The sequence below is a fragment of the Penicillium citrinum genome (assembly GCF_028827155.1).
Source record: "Penicillium citrinum strain IBT 23319 chromosome Unknown utg000002l:1.0-3833315.0:1.0-3834789.0, whole genome shotgun sequence".
Lineage (NCBI taxonomy): Eukaryota > Fungi > Ascomycota > Eurotiomycetes > Eurotiales > Aspergillaceae > Penicillium > Penicillium citrinum.
The window spans coordinates 1546060-1562730 of NW_026622687.1; the positions used below are offsets into that span (position 1 = coordinate 1546060).

At 45.7% G+C, this 16671-nt stretch overlaps 6 protein-coding genes across 6 annotated transcripts; 2 read left to right on the top strand and 4 right to left on the bottom strand.

Annotated features, from left to right (window-relative positions):
• Positions 1-344: 344 nt before the first annotated feature.
• On the bottom strand, positions 345-1340 carry N7469_002395 (Acetoacetate decarboxylase; the record flags this gene model as incomplete). Its single annotated transcript, XM_056641315.1, has 2 exons — positions 345-1266; positions 1330-1340. The coding sequence occupies 2 exons, from the start codon at positions 1338-1340 to the stop codon at positions 345-347; spliced, it is 933 nt and encodes a 310-aa protein (XP_056503809.1).
• A 1037-nt stretch (positions 1341-2377) lies between these two features.
• On the top strand, positions 2378-4345 carry N7469_002396 (AMP-dependent synthetase/ligase; the record flags this gene model as incomplete). The annotated part of the gene is made up of 5 exons (XM_056641316.1): positions 2378-2471; positions 2551-3183; positions 3251-3564; positions 3630-3837; positions 3909-4345. 5 exons carry the CDS (start codon positions 2378-2380, stop codon positions 4343-4345), a joined length of 1686 nt encoding a protein of 561 aa, XP_056503810.1.
• A 1161-nt stretch (positions 4346-5506) lies between these two features.
• Positions 5507-6337, bottom strand: N7469_002397 (alpha/beta fold hydrolase; the record flags this gene model as incomplete). The annotated part of the gene is made up of 1 exon (XM_056641317.1): positions 5507-6337. One exon carries the CDS (start codon positions 6335-6337, stop codon positions 5507-5509), a length of 831 nt encoding a protein of 276 aa, XP_056503811.1.
• A 2642-nt stretch (positions 6338-8979) lies between these two features.
• Positions 8980-10936, bottom strand: N7469_002398 (DEAD/DEAH box helicase; the record flags this gene model as incomplete). Its single annotated transcript, XM_056641318.1, has 3 exons — positions 8980-10677; positions 10735-10871; positions 10921-10936. 3 exons carry the CDS (start codon positions 10934-10936, stop codon positions 8980-8982), a joined length of 1851 nt encoding a protein of 616 aa, XP_056503812.1.
• A 299-nt stretch (positions 10937-11235) lies between these two features.
• Positions 11236-13638, top strand: N7469_002399 (uncharacterized protein; the record flags this gene model as incomplete). The annotated part of the gene is made up of 1 exon (XM_056641319.1): positions 11236-13638. The coding sequence occupies one exon, from the start codon at positions 11236-11238 to the stop codon at positions 13636-13638; it is 2403 nt and encodes an 800-aa protein (XP_056503813.1).
• Positions 13639-14253: 615 nt separating this feature from the next.
• On the bottom strand, positions 14254-16429 carry rscE (uncharacterized protein; the record flags this gene model as incomplete). The annotated part of the gene is made up of 3 exons (XM_056641320.1): positions 14254-15615; positions 15687-16264; positions 16327-16429. 3 exons carry the CDS (start codon positions 16427-16429, stop codon positions 14254-14256), a joined length of 2043 nt encoding a protein of 680 aa, XP_056503814.1.
• Between the last annotated feature and the right edge of the window lie 242 nt (positions 16430-16671).

Sequence of the window (16671 nt, forward strand, 5' to 3'; positions counted from 1 at the left end):
CGATTTTGTTTGTCTGGTGACCTGAAAGCGCAAAAGGAGAATTATGTCTACCATATATCTATTGTGGGGTTATATCTAAGATACGAATCTTGAAAGCGCACCGGCGATACGTGGTGCCAGAGGTCTCGAACTTTAGGCCTAATAGCTTTAGAAGTAGAAAACTTCAAAAATAAAGCGCAATGGGCAACCTTGTGTAAAAATTAACATACTTTTTTCAGAAGGGCGGCGATTCTCGATGATCAGATACATTTTCAACAACCTCATCCTCGGCAGAGCATGGGACAGTACTTTTCGTATCATCGTGACCAGACTAGAATAATCATTTAATAATAGTTCTATAGTCTCTAAATCTTAACACTATCAAATGCTTTAATGGGAACTGGCATATTCAAGACCATCTGGGCATCTTTGAGTAAATCCATCCGCAAGATGGTCCAGGCGCCCAATTCATTAAGAAGCTCGCTCAATGGACCTTTGCCCCGATAAACGACGACATCACGAGGGAAGAGACGCTGCGCCCCCAGAAGTGGGTTCGTCTGGACTGTCACTTGATACCATTTCTCGTCGATCTTGTTGATCGCGTTGTTATTGACTATCCGAGATTGCGATGGAATTGCCTTTAGCTCCGGACAGGGCACATCCAGTGCCAAATCAAGCTTCCCATCAGTTGCAATGATACTAGCTTTGATATTTTCTTCGCCCATATCCAAGCTAATATTGGCGAGCCATTTAGGAAGCTGGTATCCGTATACACCACGTACTCGAGCAATTTCGGTATCAACAGGTAGAGCCAAAACGTATCCATAGAAGGTTTGATTCCATAGAGAGCTTAGCAGTTGGGTTGTGCTGTAACTGTTTTTACCTGGCTCGCGGACAATAATAGCGATAGAGACCTCTTTATAAGGATCGTTGTCGCAGACAAGATAGGAATAAAACGTCATCGCTACCAATCCATATCCTGGGAATGCCGTGATGGGCTCTAAAGGCGCGGGGAGCTTCGACTTCAAGTTGTCAAGAGGCGCGAGAAAGAGAAGCTGGACACTGCTTGTGCGGTAATAGAAATTCGGAGCGTAAACCTGGCCGACTCTTGAATTGACCAGTTTCTTTGGAATTTGCCGAAAAAAATCGATGTTTGGTCCAACTGCCGGATCGCTGGCTATCTCATCCAGGTTCGGGTTCATGCGATAACGATCGTAATAGCCGCCTTTGGGTATATCGACCTTCTGGCCTCCGAACTCGACTTGGACAGTGGGGTGATCGGAGCTTCTGGTCAATTGTCAATATGGTCGGTACAATATCAAACAGAAGCTAGGCCTGATCATTACGTACGAATCAGACATCTCTGACGATGTTGCAGAAACTATGATGCTGACAATATTCTTTCATCAAAGCCAAGGTGTGATTGACTCTTTGGTCAAATATGCGAACTGAAGGATGGCAACCACAATAAGTAATGAGTCTTTTTGTAGATAAACTTGCGATGAAAGATGGATTGGTTAAGGAGGCGACAAAGGTATTACGAATTACAACGGAGGTATATGACGGAACCGGACGTCCCATACTCCTACCGAGGCAAAATTTCCCTAGCATACCAAGCTAATTCATGCCAAGTTGTTCCATGGGCACTTTTTGAGGATGGGTCGTGATGAATCATCTTTATTTCAGAGCGGATAGTTAGTTGCTCCGCCACGCGTTACTAGTGCGACCCACATGCCTCCACGGTAGCTCAGGTGGACTACGAAGCAAATGTCTCCTAGATCGCAGAGAAAATTTTTATATGGACGTAGAAATGGTCTTCTTCGGTATATAGATATTATTTATCAAGTAATTAATGATTCTTTGAAAAGAAAGTGCAAGTTGAGAGTCATTTCATCACTCCAATAAATTAGTGCAAGGCGAAATCGGTGGCAATTTTTTCCAAGTTCATAATTTACTATATTAGGTATACAATAAAAGCTACAGAAAAGTTTTTTCAAATAGTGGTTTAAAGGTTCGAAATTTTGTGAGATATTCAGCCGTCGTAAGATCGAGTATCGTCTTTGGAAAAGGCATGAAAGTCATCTAAATTCATTTATAAGATGAACTTGAGGATAGTATGCAATACAAACCGAATGACTGATCATCCTCATAATGTGGTCTCTGTGTGCTCTTTCATATGCATCAAATAGCTTGCATATCAGACAAAAATGCCGCGGTCTATCGTCATTCCTGGTGGAGATATACCCATGTTTGAAGGACTGCCGAGGGAATACAGCATAATTTGTGAGGTTCAGGCCTCTATGGAAGAAGGGACCTAACTCAAGTGGCACTTTAAATATAAACTCGTAGGCCATGTGTTTTTAATGACCTTAACAGCAGCATAACAGCCCGAGCAAGAATGAAAACTCACTCTGCAACCCCAGAAGTGCTTTCGGCTAGCATCTGGGAGACTTTTTTCGAGCGCCCTTCTCTTCCTTTCCCACATGATCAAGGTAAGACAATCCATGATGCTATTATTCTATCGGCTGGCATTTTTATATTCTTGTAGAGACGTGTTCTGAATTTGTACAGTTATCTTCCGATCTGCCACCACCGATGCCCAATATACGTACAAACAGGTCCGGCAACGAGCGAAGAGTTTTGGCAGGGCCTTAAAATCCCAATGGGGCTGGTGTAAAGGTGACGTTCTCATAGTGATGACCCCAAACGACATCGATACTCCATCTGTTATCTGGGGATGCCAGTTTCTAGGTGGAATCGTGGCCCCGGTCAGCCCCGAGTTGTCAGCACAGGAGCTTCTCCTGCAATTAAAACGAAGCCATGCAAGAGGACTTGTGGTTCATCCACAATGTGCTGTTGTTGCTATGGAGGCAGCTCGCCTTGCGAATCTATCTTCTGATCGAATTCTTATTTTGAGACTCGACAAACTCGTCCCGACATACAATGGCCTGCCCTCCGTTGAGGATTTCGTGAAGGCAAGTAAAAATGATATATACCAGGACATTCATTGGAAGGAAATCGAAGCAGACAAAGATATCGCATTTCTTGTATTCTCATCAGGGACCACAGGCAGAGCTAAATGCGCGATGATCTCTCATCGTAACGTCGTGGCTGCTGCTAAGCTTCAAACCGCAATTGATAGTGCCCACGTAGACTGGCGCCGGGATCTCACCTTAGCGGTACTTCCTACATATCACATCTTCGGTAAGTAGGTTAAACTTCTGAGAAAAATTAACTTATTGTTTTTAAAGTAAGCAAGCTAAAAGTATAGGACTTATTTGCCTCGTTTATCTCCCTGTCTATATTGGAACAACAACATTGTACATGGAAAAGTTCGATATTGCCACTTTCTGCAGTGTTATTCAGGAGTATCGTATCTCCCACGTCTATGCCGCTCCACCCATCGTACTTCACCTGGTGAAAAGCAGCCTAGTGAATACCTATGACTTGCGTACACTCCGCATGATCACTTCCGGTGGCGCACCTCTTGCTTCCAGCCTCACCACGGAGCTATTCCAGCAACGTCAAATCCCAGTTCGCCAGGCGTACGGATTATCTGAAACAACATCTGTATCTCATGTCCAGGTGGGTCATCTTGTATATCTCATTCGCGAGTCAGACAACAAAACTCACTGAAAGGGAATTCTCAGCGCTGGGACAAGTGGAGAGTTGGTTTAGGCTCGAATGGGCCTCCTATTCCCGGAATTGAAACCAAATTTGTCGATACTGATGGCCGCCAAGTTACAGTGGGTAACGAAGGAGAGCTTTATGTGCGTGGCGCCACAGTTTTTAATGGTTATCTCGATGAGCCTGATCTCACTGCGGCCTGTCTGACAGCAGACGGATGGTTTAAAACCGGTTGGTGATTTCTTTTTCGTTTTCTTCATTGTCTGCAAGATTTACGCATTATTTCTTACGACCAATTATAGGGGACATAGGATGCGAAGATGAGCAGGGCAATCTATTCATAACTGACCGGTCAAAAGATTTGATCAAATTCAAAGGTTACCAAATAGCACCAGCCGAGCTCGAGGATATCATTCTTGAAAACGAGGCTGTGGGGGATGCAACAGTCATTGGTATCATGAATGAGAATCTTGCAAGCGAGGTGCCGTTGGCTTATGTCGTAGTCAAATCCGGTTACCCGCAGAATCAAACTACGGCGCAAGCGATTCTCAAGCATGTCAGCGACCGAACAGTATCATACAAACATCTCCGTGGTGGCATTATTTTCACTGAGATGATCCCCAGAAGTAATTCGGGGAAGGTTTTAAAGCGATTGCTTCGTGATCGGGTATCAGTTGACCTCGTACGTCGAATCGGGGCCAAGGAATACACAAAGTACATGCTGGGGCCTAAGTTATAATGGAGGCAAATTACTCGCAATCTATATTTAACAGCAGAATGAGTCGAATACAAGTAGCTAAGTCAGTGACTAGGCGTTTCATTTACTGTAGCCTGCAAGATTCTGTATGATCTTCGGCACGTCCTGCTGATGTCCCAAATTAGTAGTCGGCGCGCCATTCAATCGTACTGGGAATTACTGAACCAATTGCTTTCTAGAATAATGAATAGTGGCTCTAATGAGTTATTATACTGGTGGCGTCGTCATCATCTTGTGTATTTTAACCCCCCTAAGTCCAATTTACATTTTCTTGACTTTCGACCGAGGGTTCGTCTGGAAGCATCATAGTCGGAAGGCCAAAATGAACAACAAAAATCAAATACATGCCGAGACCTTACCGACGAGAAAATATGTGGGATATAGTTTCCATGCCATCAAACCCCTCTCAACATCTGATTCGGGGCCATGTTGTACATTATTGGCTAGAGCCATCTAGTCAGCGTAGTTTAATTGCTTCCTCCGCCAGTCAACCCAAATCACCTTGCAATCGCCAACGATCTATTAGAGCTTTTAATAGCTTAATATGTTACTGAAAATAATGTCATAGTGAGGAGCACGGTACCTACAGTAAACACGCCTGTCAAGACTTAAGGAGCTGAGGCTCGATTTTTTTATGGCGTAAATACCCTTGCCTAACACCAGATGCACAGCCAGAGGGCTGAATGGTTGTTTAAACGGCAGGATCAAGAACTCGTCATAATTAATAGCCTTGCTGTGACGAAGTCTCCCAAGTGATCTCATAATGAAGGTTGGAAGGGTTAGACTTGGCATTACAGTTGTCGTGCAAGACATGCGATTGGCCCTGATCTCTTCCAGTTCTAGAGAATGGCTCGTGCATACACCTCTGCCTTCATATTACGTGGTATTTTACGACTATCACGATGTACAAATGACAAGAACTACGAAAATGAAAGCATTGCCGTTCTGAAATAGCTGAAACGAGCGGCATCTTTTTTTTAAAAAAAAAAGATCATCAGTAAAGTAAAGAATTTTGGAAAATTGTCAATGTATTTTGTTTACGAATTTGGTGCGTACTGCTTTCCGCTCCTCGTAGATTTTTGTCGTAAGTTGATTTTAGTTACAACGATCAGTATCCCAAAAACCAAGAGCAAAAGACGCGATTCATGACATGATAAATTCCAGAAGATCTTTGTTAACGTCATCAACATTGATGTTGTGGATAGCATGAGATCCTCCCTTGTAAATTTTCAGGCTGCCTTGAGGGAGAAGTTTTGCCGACTTCAATCCAGATGCTTCGATAGGAACAACTTGGTCATCATCCCCATGCAGAACTAGCACTGGGATATCGATCTTCTTCAAGTCTTCCGTGAAGTCAGTTTCTGAGAAATCCTTGATCGAGTCGTACGCCGACTTGAAACTGGTATTCATCCCCTGCTGCCACCAACTACGAATTTGGCCTTCGCTTTTCTGTGCACCAGGTCGGTTAAAGCCAAAAAACGGTCCGCTAGGAACATCCAAGAAGAACTGCGCACGGTCTTTACGCATCGCCTCTCGAAATGAATCGAAAACGGATTTGTCAGTCCCCTCGGTGTTGAGACTAGTCTTGACCATCAAGGGGGGGACAGCACCCACTAGAACGGCTTTCTTAAAACGACTTGTGCCATGTTTTCCAAGATAGTGGGTCACCTCCCCTCCACCGTGAGAGTGGCCAACCATCACAGCATCTTTGACCTCCAGATAAGCAAATAGTTCCTCAAGATCATCGACAAAAGTGTCCATGTTGTTCCCATTCCAGGTTTGAGTAGAACGCCCGTGGCCACGGCGATCGTGCGCAATAACACGGAAGCCGTGTTCTGCGAGATAAAACATCTGGTTTTCCCAATTGTCACTGCTCAAGGGCCATCCATGGGAAAAAGTGACAATGGCTCCTCCGGGATTACCCCAGTCCTTATAAAAGAGCTCAGCTCCATCTCGAAGCTTCAAATATGGCATGGTTGTTGAAAAGTGGTACGCAAACTTCCTAAAAAAAAAAAGCTGTCTCTCAGAAACCAACTTGGTAATGGACAAAATGGCTGAGCTTTATATATACGGAGCTGGTCTGTTCACGGTGTATATGTTATGACGGTATCAAATGCCTCACTAGTACTATGGCCCAATCGCTAGGGAGGCCAGATCTTTGGTAATACATCCATGATGTAGTTTCTAGTGATTCGGGTAGTTTAATCATGCCGACCCCATCCCGTTCAGCGATCCTTGCTTGATTTGTCCAGTTCATCATACAGTAGTAATAGATTGAGTTTCGAATCCGGCCTAACTTACTACTGCCCTCCACCGTGCTCCCCGACTCTCTCCTTGCAACTACCTACTGCTAGTACTTGAGTGAGATGATTGTCCGATTCAACCCTTGTTTAATGTACTTCACAAGACTCGCTATAAATATATATTTTCGTTGCAGAATCCGGACATTCGCGAATCATATTTAAATACACTATATCTATTATTAGTGTAATAATAAAGATCCGAGATCCAGTCCGAAATAGGATCTATACAATATATTCTATTTGAAACTATGAGCATTCAAATTTTAATCTATATCAATAAGGATATTTTAAATATGTTCAAATATTATATGAGTTTTCCTTCGGTTCTGTCTTCGAAATTTTTGCTTTGGGCATAAAATTGGATTTTGATGCTCTATCCTGAATGGCTGGCAGCCGCGTCCCGAAAAAATGAAACTATTCTTCTGGCCATATCGGTGTAATGACTCAAGCCTTGCAACTCAATTGCAGTCTCGGGGCTGTTTTTATTCTGTTATATAAACTGGAAAAATTAGTAGATCCAAGTATGAGTCTTCGAAGGAAATTCCTACATTCAACAGAGACTTCGCCAAAGTCCAAGATATTTCAGTATAGATTAGGCCAAGGTCTGCGACTAAATCTACTGCTGCTTTAGTCCTCCTAAGGCACCCGTGAGGGCTTTTTATAATATTCAGCAAATAGACAGCATTCCGTCTGAGGTATTTCAGTTTAATGAAGTTACCCGCGGAGTGCGAATTAAATTCCGTTGTTTTTTGCGCGCTAGATTGCTGCGTCAGGAGCAACATATCGACTCAAGAGAAAGAGAATTATTCGAGGTCAGAGAAGAAATGGTAAATGATAAGTGATAAATGGACGCTACTGAATGCTAGCTACTGATATAGTTTGCGGTTGGGATAGCTAAAAGTGTGGTTGAGATAACACCACCCAGGTAGAGCGCTCTGAATGGCTCAGCCATCCCCAGTTTGGCACGTATCCCTTCTCTGGACCTTAAAGCTCTCAGAGTATGAAGGTGGTCTTGATGAAGTGTAGGGTGGGCAGGGTTCCTTGAGAGCCACTCGAGTGGTTTCCAAAAGGCTGCGCATTCTTATGATCCTTTCCACCGCGTCGTTGGCCTCTTTTCTTATTTCTTCCCTGATTATTTTTACCATAAAGTCGGTGACTTCGTCCATCCTATCGTTCACCCTATCTATGGTTTTCTGAATAATTTGCTGGATATCGAGTTGTCTGTTCGGTTTATCGTTGGTAGGGATTTCTTTTTGCTTTCTCTGGCCTCTCCAAGATCCCCCGTGCTGCAGCTAAACTAATCTTTGTGAAATGCAATTCAGAGGTTCGAAGTGATCAATTATTTGGCAATATTACCAACGACGAGATCAGTCCCTAAACTAACCTTCTTATAGATGTGTGGTCAGTTGGCCCCAGCTGTTAAGCCAAATCCTTGAAACCCTCATACCAGGCGCATACTTCGAAATCCAAGAGAGTGCAATCTGGGACTGGTCAGACGATGGCTCACTTAAAACCGACAGCCCTATAATTCAGAACATCGAAGTCATCGATATCAGTGCACGCATGCAAGGCAAATAATTTAACATCTAGCATAAATTACGAAGAATGGTTGATCGACACCGGCTTCGAAGATGTTCAACAATCAACTTACTTCTTACCATACTCCTCTGGCCAAAAGATCCCGCTTTGGAAGAGCTGGGTCGATACCAGGCTGCTATGGCACGATAAGCTGTTGACGCTTATGGATTGAGATTATTCCCGTAGGTAATGGGTTGGGGTGAGGAGCCTTCGAAGGTTTTGATTGCTTTGGCGAGGAGGCACCTTCGTGATAAGAGTATGCTGCATATTTCAAATTGTGTGTCTCATTAATTTCGTGAAGATATTTTGCTGACTACCTCTCTAGGTAATCTTTGTATAGTCGAAAGCCCCTCTAATCTTAGGTATTTTCAAATTTTATTGTCAAGTGTGGAATATCAATGTCATCAGGGGATATCTGGGTCAAGATATAGCCCGACCAAAAGATAAACATACTGGTTTCTTATTTCTAATTCCCAATCAGGTTTGACTTCAATCGTAGACCCATCAAAAGTATTTCGAGATCATTCACATCAATCTATCAATGTGCCAGTAGATCAGACATGCTGGCTGCTGCAGGACTTTTCGCTCCTGAAGCATAGGGCTGCCCCCCTAGAATCACATATAAAAGTCCCTTGTCTATGGGGACCAAGGCAGATTTTCGTCTCTGGAAGGTTGAGACAACTTGGGTATTCGATTATTATTACAGGTCCAACATATCATACATGTTTATCGCAGCTAGCCTGCTAGGGGTCCAACCTGAACATCCGTCCTCCTTCGCAATTCTGCCACCTCCTCTTCCTTCTGCTGAATTTTACGCCGCTGCGTCATGATCTTCTCATATCTTTTCTTGCCTCCAAATTTCAACTTCGTTATCATATCAGCTGCTTGACCTCGAGTTAAACCCTCCTGGTTAACATTTTCTGTCCGGATACGAGCTCTGTTCAGCATCTGCAATTGCGAGCTCGTTGCCGGATTCTGTCGCCACGGCTTCCGCGCAGAGATGTAGCGCTCCTCAAATTTGCTACTGGCAAATGTGTCTGCTGCTCGGACAGCCGTTTCTAAATTCGGACCAGAGGCGATGTTTCGTGGCTTTGTGAATGTCGGTTTCTCGGTGACAGGATCCTTGAATGTAATGACATGGCGTACGACGAATTCCTCTCTTCCTTTCTCTCTCTCGAGGGCGAGCCATCCGCCTGCATCGGAAAGAATGTATTTATCATCACTAACACGCACCCAAGCATTTCTGCTAAGTGACCTGATGTGCTTCTCGTATCGGGTGTCACCGAGAAGATCATAGATGCTGTCGTACTTGGTGAATTGTAGCTGGACATCTTCATCCAAATCATTATCGTCATTTGTAGATGATCCTGTGTTCTTCTCTTCCTGGCGACCTTCTCGTATTTCTTTTGCAGTCGTTTTGTCTAGAACTTCATCCGGATCGAGACCAAACAGGGTAGGTGTTGACAAAACACCGGTTTCCAATGACGCGACCATATCAATAACATGACAATCTTTCTTGCCGGGATATAATCGCAGACCTCGACCAATCATTTGAATGAGCAAGTTCCGAGACCGTGTTGGCCGCGCCATAACAACACAATCGATGTTTGGGATGTCAGTTCCCTCCGTGAAAAGTCCACAGTTTAGAAGAACTGGGAATTCATGATTTTTAAAGGCATCGATTTGCTCTGCGCGAACGTTTTTTGGTGTATTGGAGGTAATATATCGAGCATCAATACCATTCTCCCGAAATGTCGCAGTGAGCTGTTGTGTATGGTCGATATCAACACAAAACACAAGCGTGGATCGTCTATCCTGGGCATTAGCCATCCAAGCTCTCACTGTGATATTATTCGTATTCGCAGTATTAACTGCTTTGGACAACGATCCTAGCGCAAAATCTCCAAAGCTATCTTTCTTAACTTTAGAGAGGTTGGCTCCAGATTTGACTGTAGTAAATACTGCATCAGCCAACCAATTGTCACCAATCATATCCACGTAGTCTTTGTGGTATACAATATGATCAATTGCAGCTCCCAATTTGAGGCCATCGAATCTTGAAAATGTTGCTGAAACACCCACAAGCACAGGTGCATTGGGAGAAGCCTCATTCAAGCCGAAATGACCGAGAGCATCGCGATAAGACCGCGCAACAATATGATGTGCCTCATCCACTAAGATTAGTTTGAATTCCTCAGGATTGAATTTTGCAATACGCCCCCGCGCAAGCGTCTGTACAGACGCAATGATGATATCGCCTTGACCTGTAGCCACACTGTTTCCCATTTCAATTTCCACGGATAAGTCAGGATAAGCAAGATGGCAATGTCTCGCAGCTTGCTCAACCAGTTCTCTCCGATGAACAATGATCATGGTCTTGGTTCCTTTTGCACCGCGTGGTGGTACTCTGCTTATGAGCTGAGTGAAAATGACCTATAAAGATATCAGCACCATCCTGTGGAAGCGGACAATAGAATGGGCGTAACTCACAGTTTTCCCAGCGCCAGTAGCCAATGAGACCCCCAACCTCCGATGTCCTCCTTTCAAATACTCAAGCACGGACTGTATGCATTCTTCCTGGTAATCGCGCAGAACAATACTTGAATTTGCCCTCGGTGGTGCCACCCCTGAATTAAAGCGAACATCTTGTCGAACACGAGGTACAGAATACCTCACTGGCACTCTTCTCCATGGCTGTTTAATGGAGAGCAGCCTTAATCTCCTGATGAAATCCATATATAAGTATAATATAAAAAAGAGAAGAGAAGTTGGAGTTGAACGAGTCCATAACTAACAGTGCAAACAGTGCAAACTCCTCTTATCACGATAACGCGATTTCCCGCATTTTCGGTGGAGCTTCAAGCTTGACCTTTTTTTCATTCTTTCTTCCTTTTCTTCAACAATCTTTCCGATCTTTTCTTTCGCTGGTGCAGCTGTGATGCTTCGCCTGCGGTCCTGTCGGACGCGCTGCGACTTTGCCATCTGTCCACGATGAGCAGTTCCTCTTCCTACGAACCCGATCAAGACGAGTCCGAGTTCGAGTCCGACCTTGCGCCGAGGCGCTCGCGCCAGTCGAAATCGAATTCTCGAGTGAGATCAGTGAAGTCTGCCTCTGTCAATCTTGATGAGCCTTCTGATCCAGAGGATCTTGGTGAGCTTTTGGAGGATCGTTTAGAGGCCCTCAATCAGCTATATCAAGATATTCGACCACATTCACTTGAGGCCTACGTCAAACTTCTCACGGAGGTTGAAAAGGATTACGATCCCACGAATGTTAAAGACGAAGATGAATTATTGAACGTTACCCGAGATGGTGCGGTGGTGTGGACCGCGACTGAGAAGGAGATTCTGTACAATGTACTCGATCGAAAAGGGTTTAACGGCATCAAGGATATTGCAATTGCAATCGGCACGAAATCCGAATTGGAGGTATTAGAACATTTGAGGGTTGTTCAAAAGACAATCAGACATCACCTCGGTCAACGACGTCTCAAGTTCATCACCACGGTTCAGATCCCAGCAGCAGCAGAGGTTAGCGAAGACTATTGTGCTGAGGAGAGAAAATATGCCAAATATCTGGCTCTCCGCGATGAAATCACATATGCGCACAATAGCAAACTCTTATACGCTGATTATAGCGTTATCCGCGAGTCAGAGGCTCAAGCTCTCAGCAATGCTGACATCAACACTCCTCTACGAGGCGATCTAAACCGCGCTGTCGGCCTATTCAATACGCCAAACTGGATCTCACTTTCAAAAGACATTCTGATGAACTTTGGTGGTGAGATGGAGGAGAATCACTGGACAAAAATTGCCGAAACCGAAGAAGATACGCCTTCGATCGCTGCAGGGGCAATCATGGACTTCTCTGCTCTTGCAATCAGTCTTACTCGTCGTCTCATCCAGTCGTCAATTTTCATGGCTGAGTCCCGACTCAGAACCACTGATCGAAGCTCGGAATTACCTCGAGACGTTAAGTATGCTGATGTTAAAAATGCACTCGAGGTCATGGGTATGAAGCGTAAACGTCCTTCCTTTGTTGATATTGTGCGTCGAAATCGGATTGCCATCGGAGCATTTGCACCACAACGTCTGAAAGCAAGCCAGACTGTCAGTTACAAACAAGCCGAGGAAATACTCAGTTATGGTGATAAGAAGTTCTACAAAGCCGCCCACGCCTTAGAACAGGGAACCGTGTCAAACAAGGATACTGATATCAGAACGGACGAGGATGAACACGACCACATGGATGAAGATGAGGATGATGCTGAAGATGAGCTCGAGGAAGATATCGAAGAAGACAGGGACAGTGATGGTGAAAACGGAACCAATCGCCCAGCAACCTCGCACAACCCTGAACTTCCACACCCTGAAACTACGGAAGACCATCAATTAGCCGAAGACGAAGAGGAAGAACAAGCCGATAACATTGACCAAGAACGAAGTCGTCAAGAAGAACTCAGATTATGGCAAATGTTCGAGAAACCACCTCCGCCATCCCTCCTCGTTCCCATCATCCCACTCATTTCCCAACCAAAAGAGGAAACGGATGATGAAAAGGATGATCTGGCATTTCATGGGATTTACGAGCGCAGAACTCAAGAAGACCTTGTCAACTGGCGAGATCGTACTCTCTACCATAGTGAATGGGAGCAGTATGGCTCAGGTCTTGAAGAGTTATTGGATGAACTTGCCGAAAACACCCGGAAACGACGCCGAGTTGAGGCTGGGGATCCAGCGGAGGAAGAGAGGGAAGAGGTCATTGACGAAGATACCCCAATGGTTCCCCGGCCACAACTCTCAGCTGATAGAGTTGAAAGCGAGGATGATAGCAGCAGCGATGATAATGAAAGTGACGAGGAGCACCTCGATGAAGCAGATGGTCAGGTCAATGGATCTGACCACCCTCGTGCTGTAACTCGTCATGCGCGTGCAACTGCATCTGCACCCTCACGTTGGAAAGTCACCCATATCGACAAGGATGACCACATCGAACCTAGAGATGAAGACAACGAAGCCGAAGATGAGATCTCCTCAGATTCCAGCTCAGACTCAGACTCTTATTCCATCTCTGCCTCTGCCTCTGCCTCTGCCTCTGCCTCTGCCTCTGCCTCTGCCTCTGCTCCCCAACCAAAAGTCAACATCCCCAGAGCAGTGCAAAGGGAGCAGAATAAAATCGAAGACGAAATATCCACCGACTCAGACTCATCATCAAACTCCAATCCTACACAAGACCCTACAAAAGCAAATATTCTCAAAAACGCACATATCCCAAACGACCCCGATGATATTTCCACAGACTCCGATTCTTCTATCTCGGATAATTCACATGTTGATGCTATGGATCTAGATGAGGATTTTCATGCCCAAATCCCTCCTAATGATTTCATATGATTTTCTTCAAAGAGTTGATGTGAAGAATTAACAAAGCAAGCATTCTTAATACCCAATTAATTGAAATTCAGATTATATTCTTATGCTTCTTTTCCACTCAGGACTAGTACGAACTCTATGACAGGGAGTAGTGATTAGCACCTAGCTAGAACTACATGACTCAATCACAACTAGACATCATATACTTCATCAATTATGAAATCCATTAACAATTACCAGAATCAATCTTCACCCATCCTATACTATACTACTAATATACCAAGTATCCTACACCATCAAAGACCTCAACTTAATCTTCAAAACTTGCATTCAAACGTGAACGAAACACAAACTCCAACTGGGGAAAAAATAGAAAATGAAACAGCGCCTTTTCCTAGCCAGATAAGTTTCAAAAAGAGAAATATTCATAAAAACACCGCCGAGCTCTAAGCTCCTAACGGTTTCGCTGTCAATCCGTACATTTCTTGCCTCACCCCCCTTTCCATCTTTCCATTTCCACATTTCCACATTTCCCAGAGATCAAATTGCGACTACCATCACTCCAAAGTCATGGGTACTCCTGCCTCTCACTCACAGAGACGTATCTTACAAGCATCAGATAGCAAAGCAAGAGTCTCACAGATCAAGAGTCTTATAATCCGCCCCAGCTTCAGCACTCAAAGGTTGGACTCCAGCCCGAACATCACCACCAACAGGTTGGAAATTATAATGATTGCCAATACCCGCAGTAGCAGCGTTAGCAAGCATACTATTCGTATGCTCATTCGGACCTTGAAGACTAACAGCCTGAAGAGCATCTTGAGCCTCCTTAACACGCTTCTTGAAAGACATTCGATCAAGGAAAAGTTGTTGACGAGCCTGTTCCAGTTCACGACGCTCAGCCTCAATAATCTCCTCCATCTCATTAAACTGCTGCAATTTGATCTCGAATTTCTGCAGTGTGACGTTGACGGCCGCACCGACGAGACGGGTCATTTCGCGTTCCTCATGCGAGGCAAGAGCTCCAGCGCGTGCGGCAGATGCGGCCATCGCTACGGTTGAGAGTGATTCCTTGGGCTTCTCACTTTGCTCGGCTTCACGGGTAGTGTCAACGTCCATTGAATCTTCGGCCTTGACATCCTTGCCCTTATCCCCTTTCTCCAATTGGCTTCGCAGCTCCTTGCGGATTTCCTCGACGGAGCGACCAGCAGCCGCGGCGGCCACGGAGGGCTCGGCCATTTGAGCCAGATAGGCTACTACCGACAAGACAGGGTTCTCTGAAGAGCTGATGGGATCCCGACCCGGTGCAGCGCGGAGATCCGGAATATCTTCAATATATTTGTCCTCGATTTCGAGGGAGAGGAATTTCATCACACATTCCTCGCGGGTTCGTGTTCCCACGTGGTTTGCAATCTGCTCCCAGTTATCGTCAAAGTTCTCCAGACCCTCCAGCAGAAGCAGAAGTTCTGAATCAGACCACGGGGCATCCTTGTCTGGTACGTGAGTATGGCTCTTATCTTCCAGCTTCACGAAGTCTGAGGCATTATGGCTTGAGGGCATGCGTCCTTGGAGGAAGCAGTTCGGGCATAGGTCGTATTTGGCGTCGGGGGTATTCGCGTTAGCTGTTGTAGGCGCGGATTTGGCATAGTGGAAGCGAAGTTTCGTGCAGTCAATACCACATGAGAAGCAGTGGGACTTTTTCTTGGGTTCTTGCTCAATACCGTTTGTTCCATCACCATTGGTCTGCTTATCGTCCGTGGTGGGAGTGACATCCTTGCCCTTGTTATCGAAGATGTTGCGACGCAGGTCGAGACCTTCTCCCTTTGTCACGGGCGTCGAAGAGGCGGCGCGGTCTGTGGCCGGGAGGGACTTGCCGGCGGTAACAGTTGGGTTTGGACCTGGCTGGAAAGGCTGCAGACCACGAGGGGTATCGGCGATGACACGGAAATGGCCCGTAAATGGTGGTCCGATATTGGAAGGGCGAGATTGAGGGTCAACCTGAGCATATTAGCCGGAGTTCATTGAGCCCCAGAAGTGGAGCTACTTCGGTATGGCCGTGATAGACTCACCTGGTAGTTGATCAGACCCCACTGTTCGAGGAAAGAGTGAATGCGCATGATAGCACAGACATCACCAGCAAGATTGCGACGGCAAGCGGTGACGGTCAAATATTCAATAGGGTTCAGACGGTAAGTATTGATCATGAAATCACGGTAGTCCTTGTAGGTAGCCGGAGTCTTGCTGCGGTTACGTCCATTGAAGAATTCTGCAATGGCCTTCTTCTCGATCTCATGAATAGTATTCATATCAAACCAGGTTGCGTAACTGGGAAGAATGATGGCATGGGTTTGAGTGACGAGCTGTTCACGCGCGGCAGCTTCCAGAGAGGACTTGGATGGCGCAGGCTGCTCTTCACCCACAGCATCTTCAAGACCCTCACCCGCCTGCTCGGGTGGTTGCGATTCTCCAGCCGCATCTTCCAAACCATCAGTATCTCGCTTCGCATCGGTTTCAATGCCGCCCATCTCTTCATCCTCCGGCTCAGCATCACCATTGTCGTCCTTGGGGGAGGCAGGGGCATCGAGAGGGTTTTCCGATCCGGAGTTTTCAGCCTTCTTCTCGGGGGATTCTTGGCGCGATTGTGCTTCTAATTAAGCCATGGTGTTAGCATTGACAAACTATCCAGGGAGGCGAGGTTGGGAAGCGTACCTGAAGCACTACCGGCATTGGTGATATCCGCAGCACCCTCGGCACCAGTCACAGGCTGAGCATTCTCAGATGCCGCGCCTGGGTTGATTGAAGTGTCATCCATGATGGCTTGAAACGGATGATAGCTGTTGTCGCGGACAGCTGAAGACCGACTCCTTTCGCGCTCGTTCGCGATCGACCTTGCGCTGCGCAACTGACGTACGCGTGGCAAGGGCAAATAATAGGCCGGTGAATTGAAAGAATGAGAGAGCCCAATCCAATAGGAAATCGGGCCAGAAAGTGATGATTGGACCAGGTGCTCGTTCGCTGGGGGGGGAAAGGTGGATGTTCGCGCCGGTCGAAAAC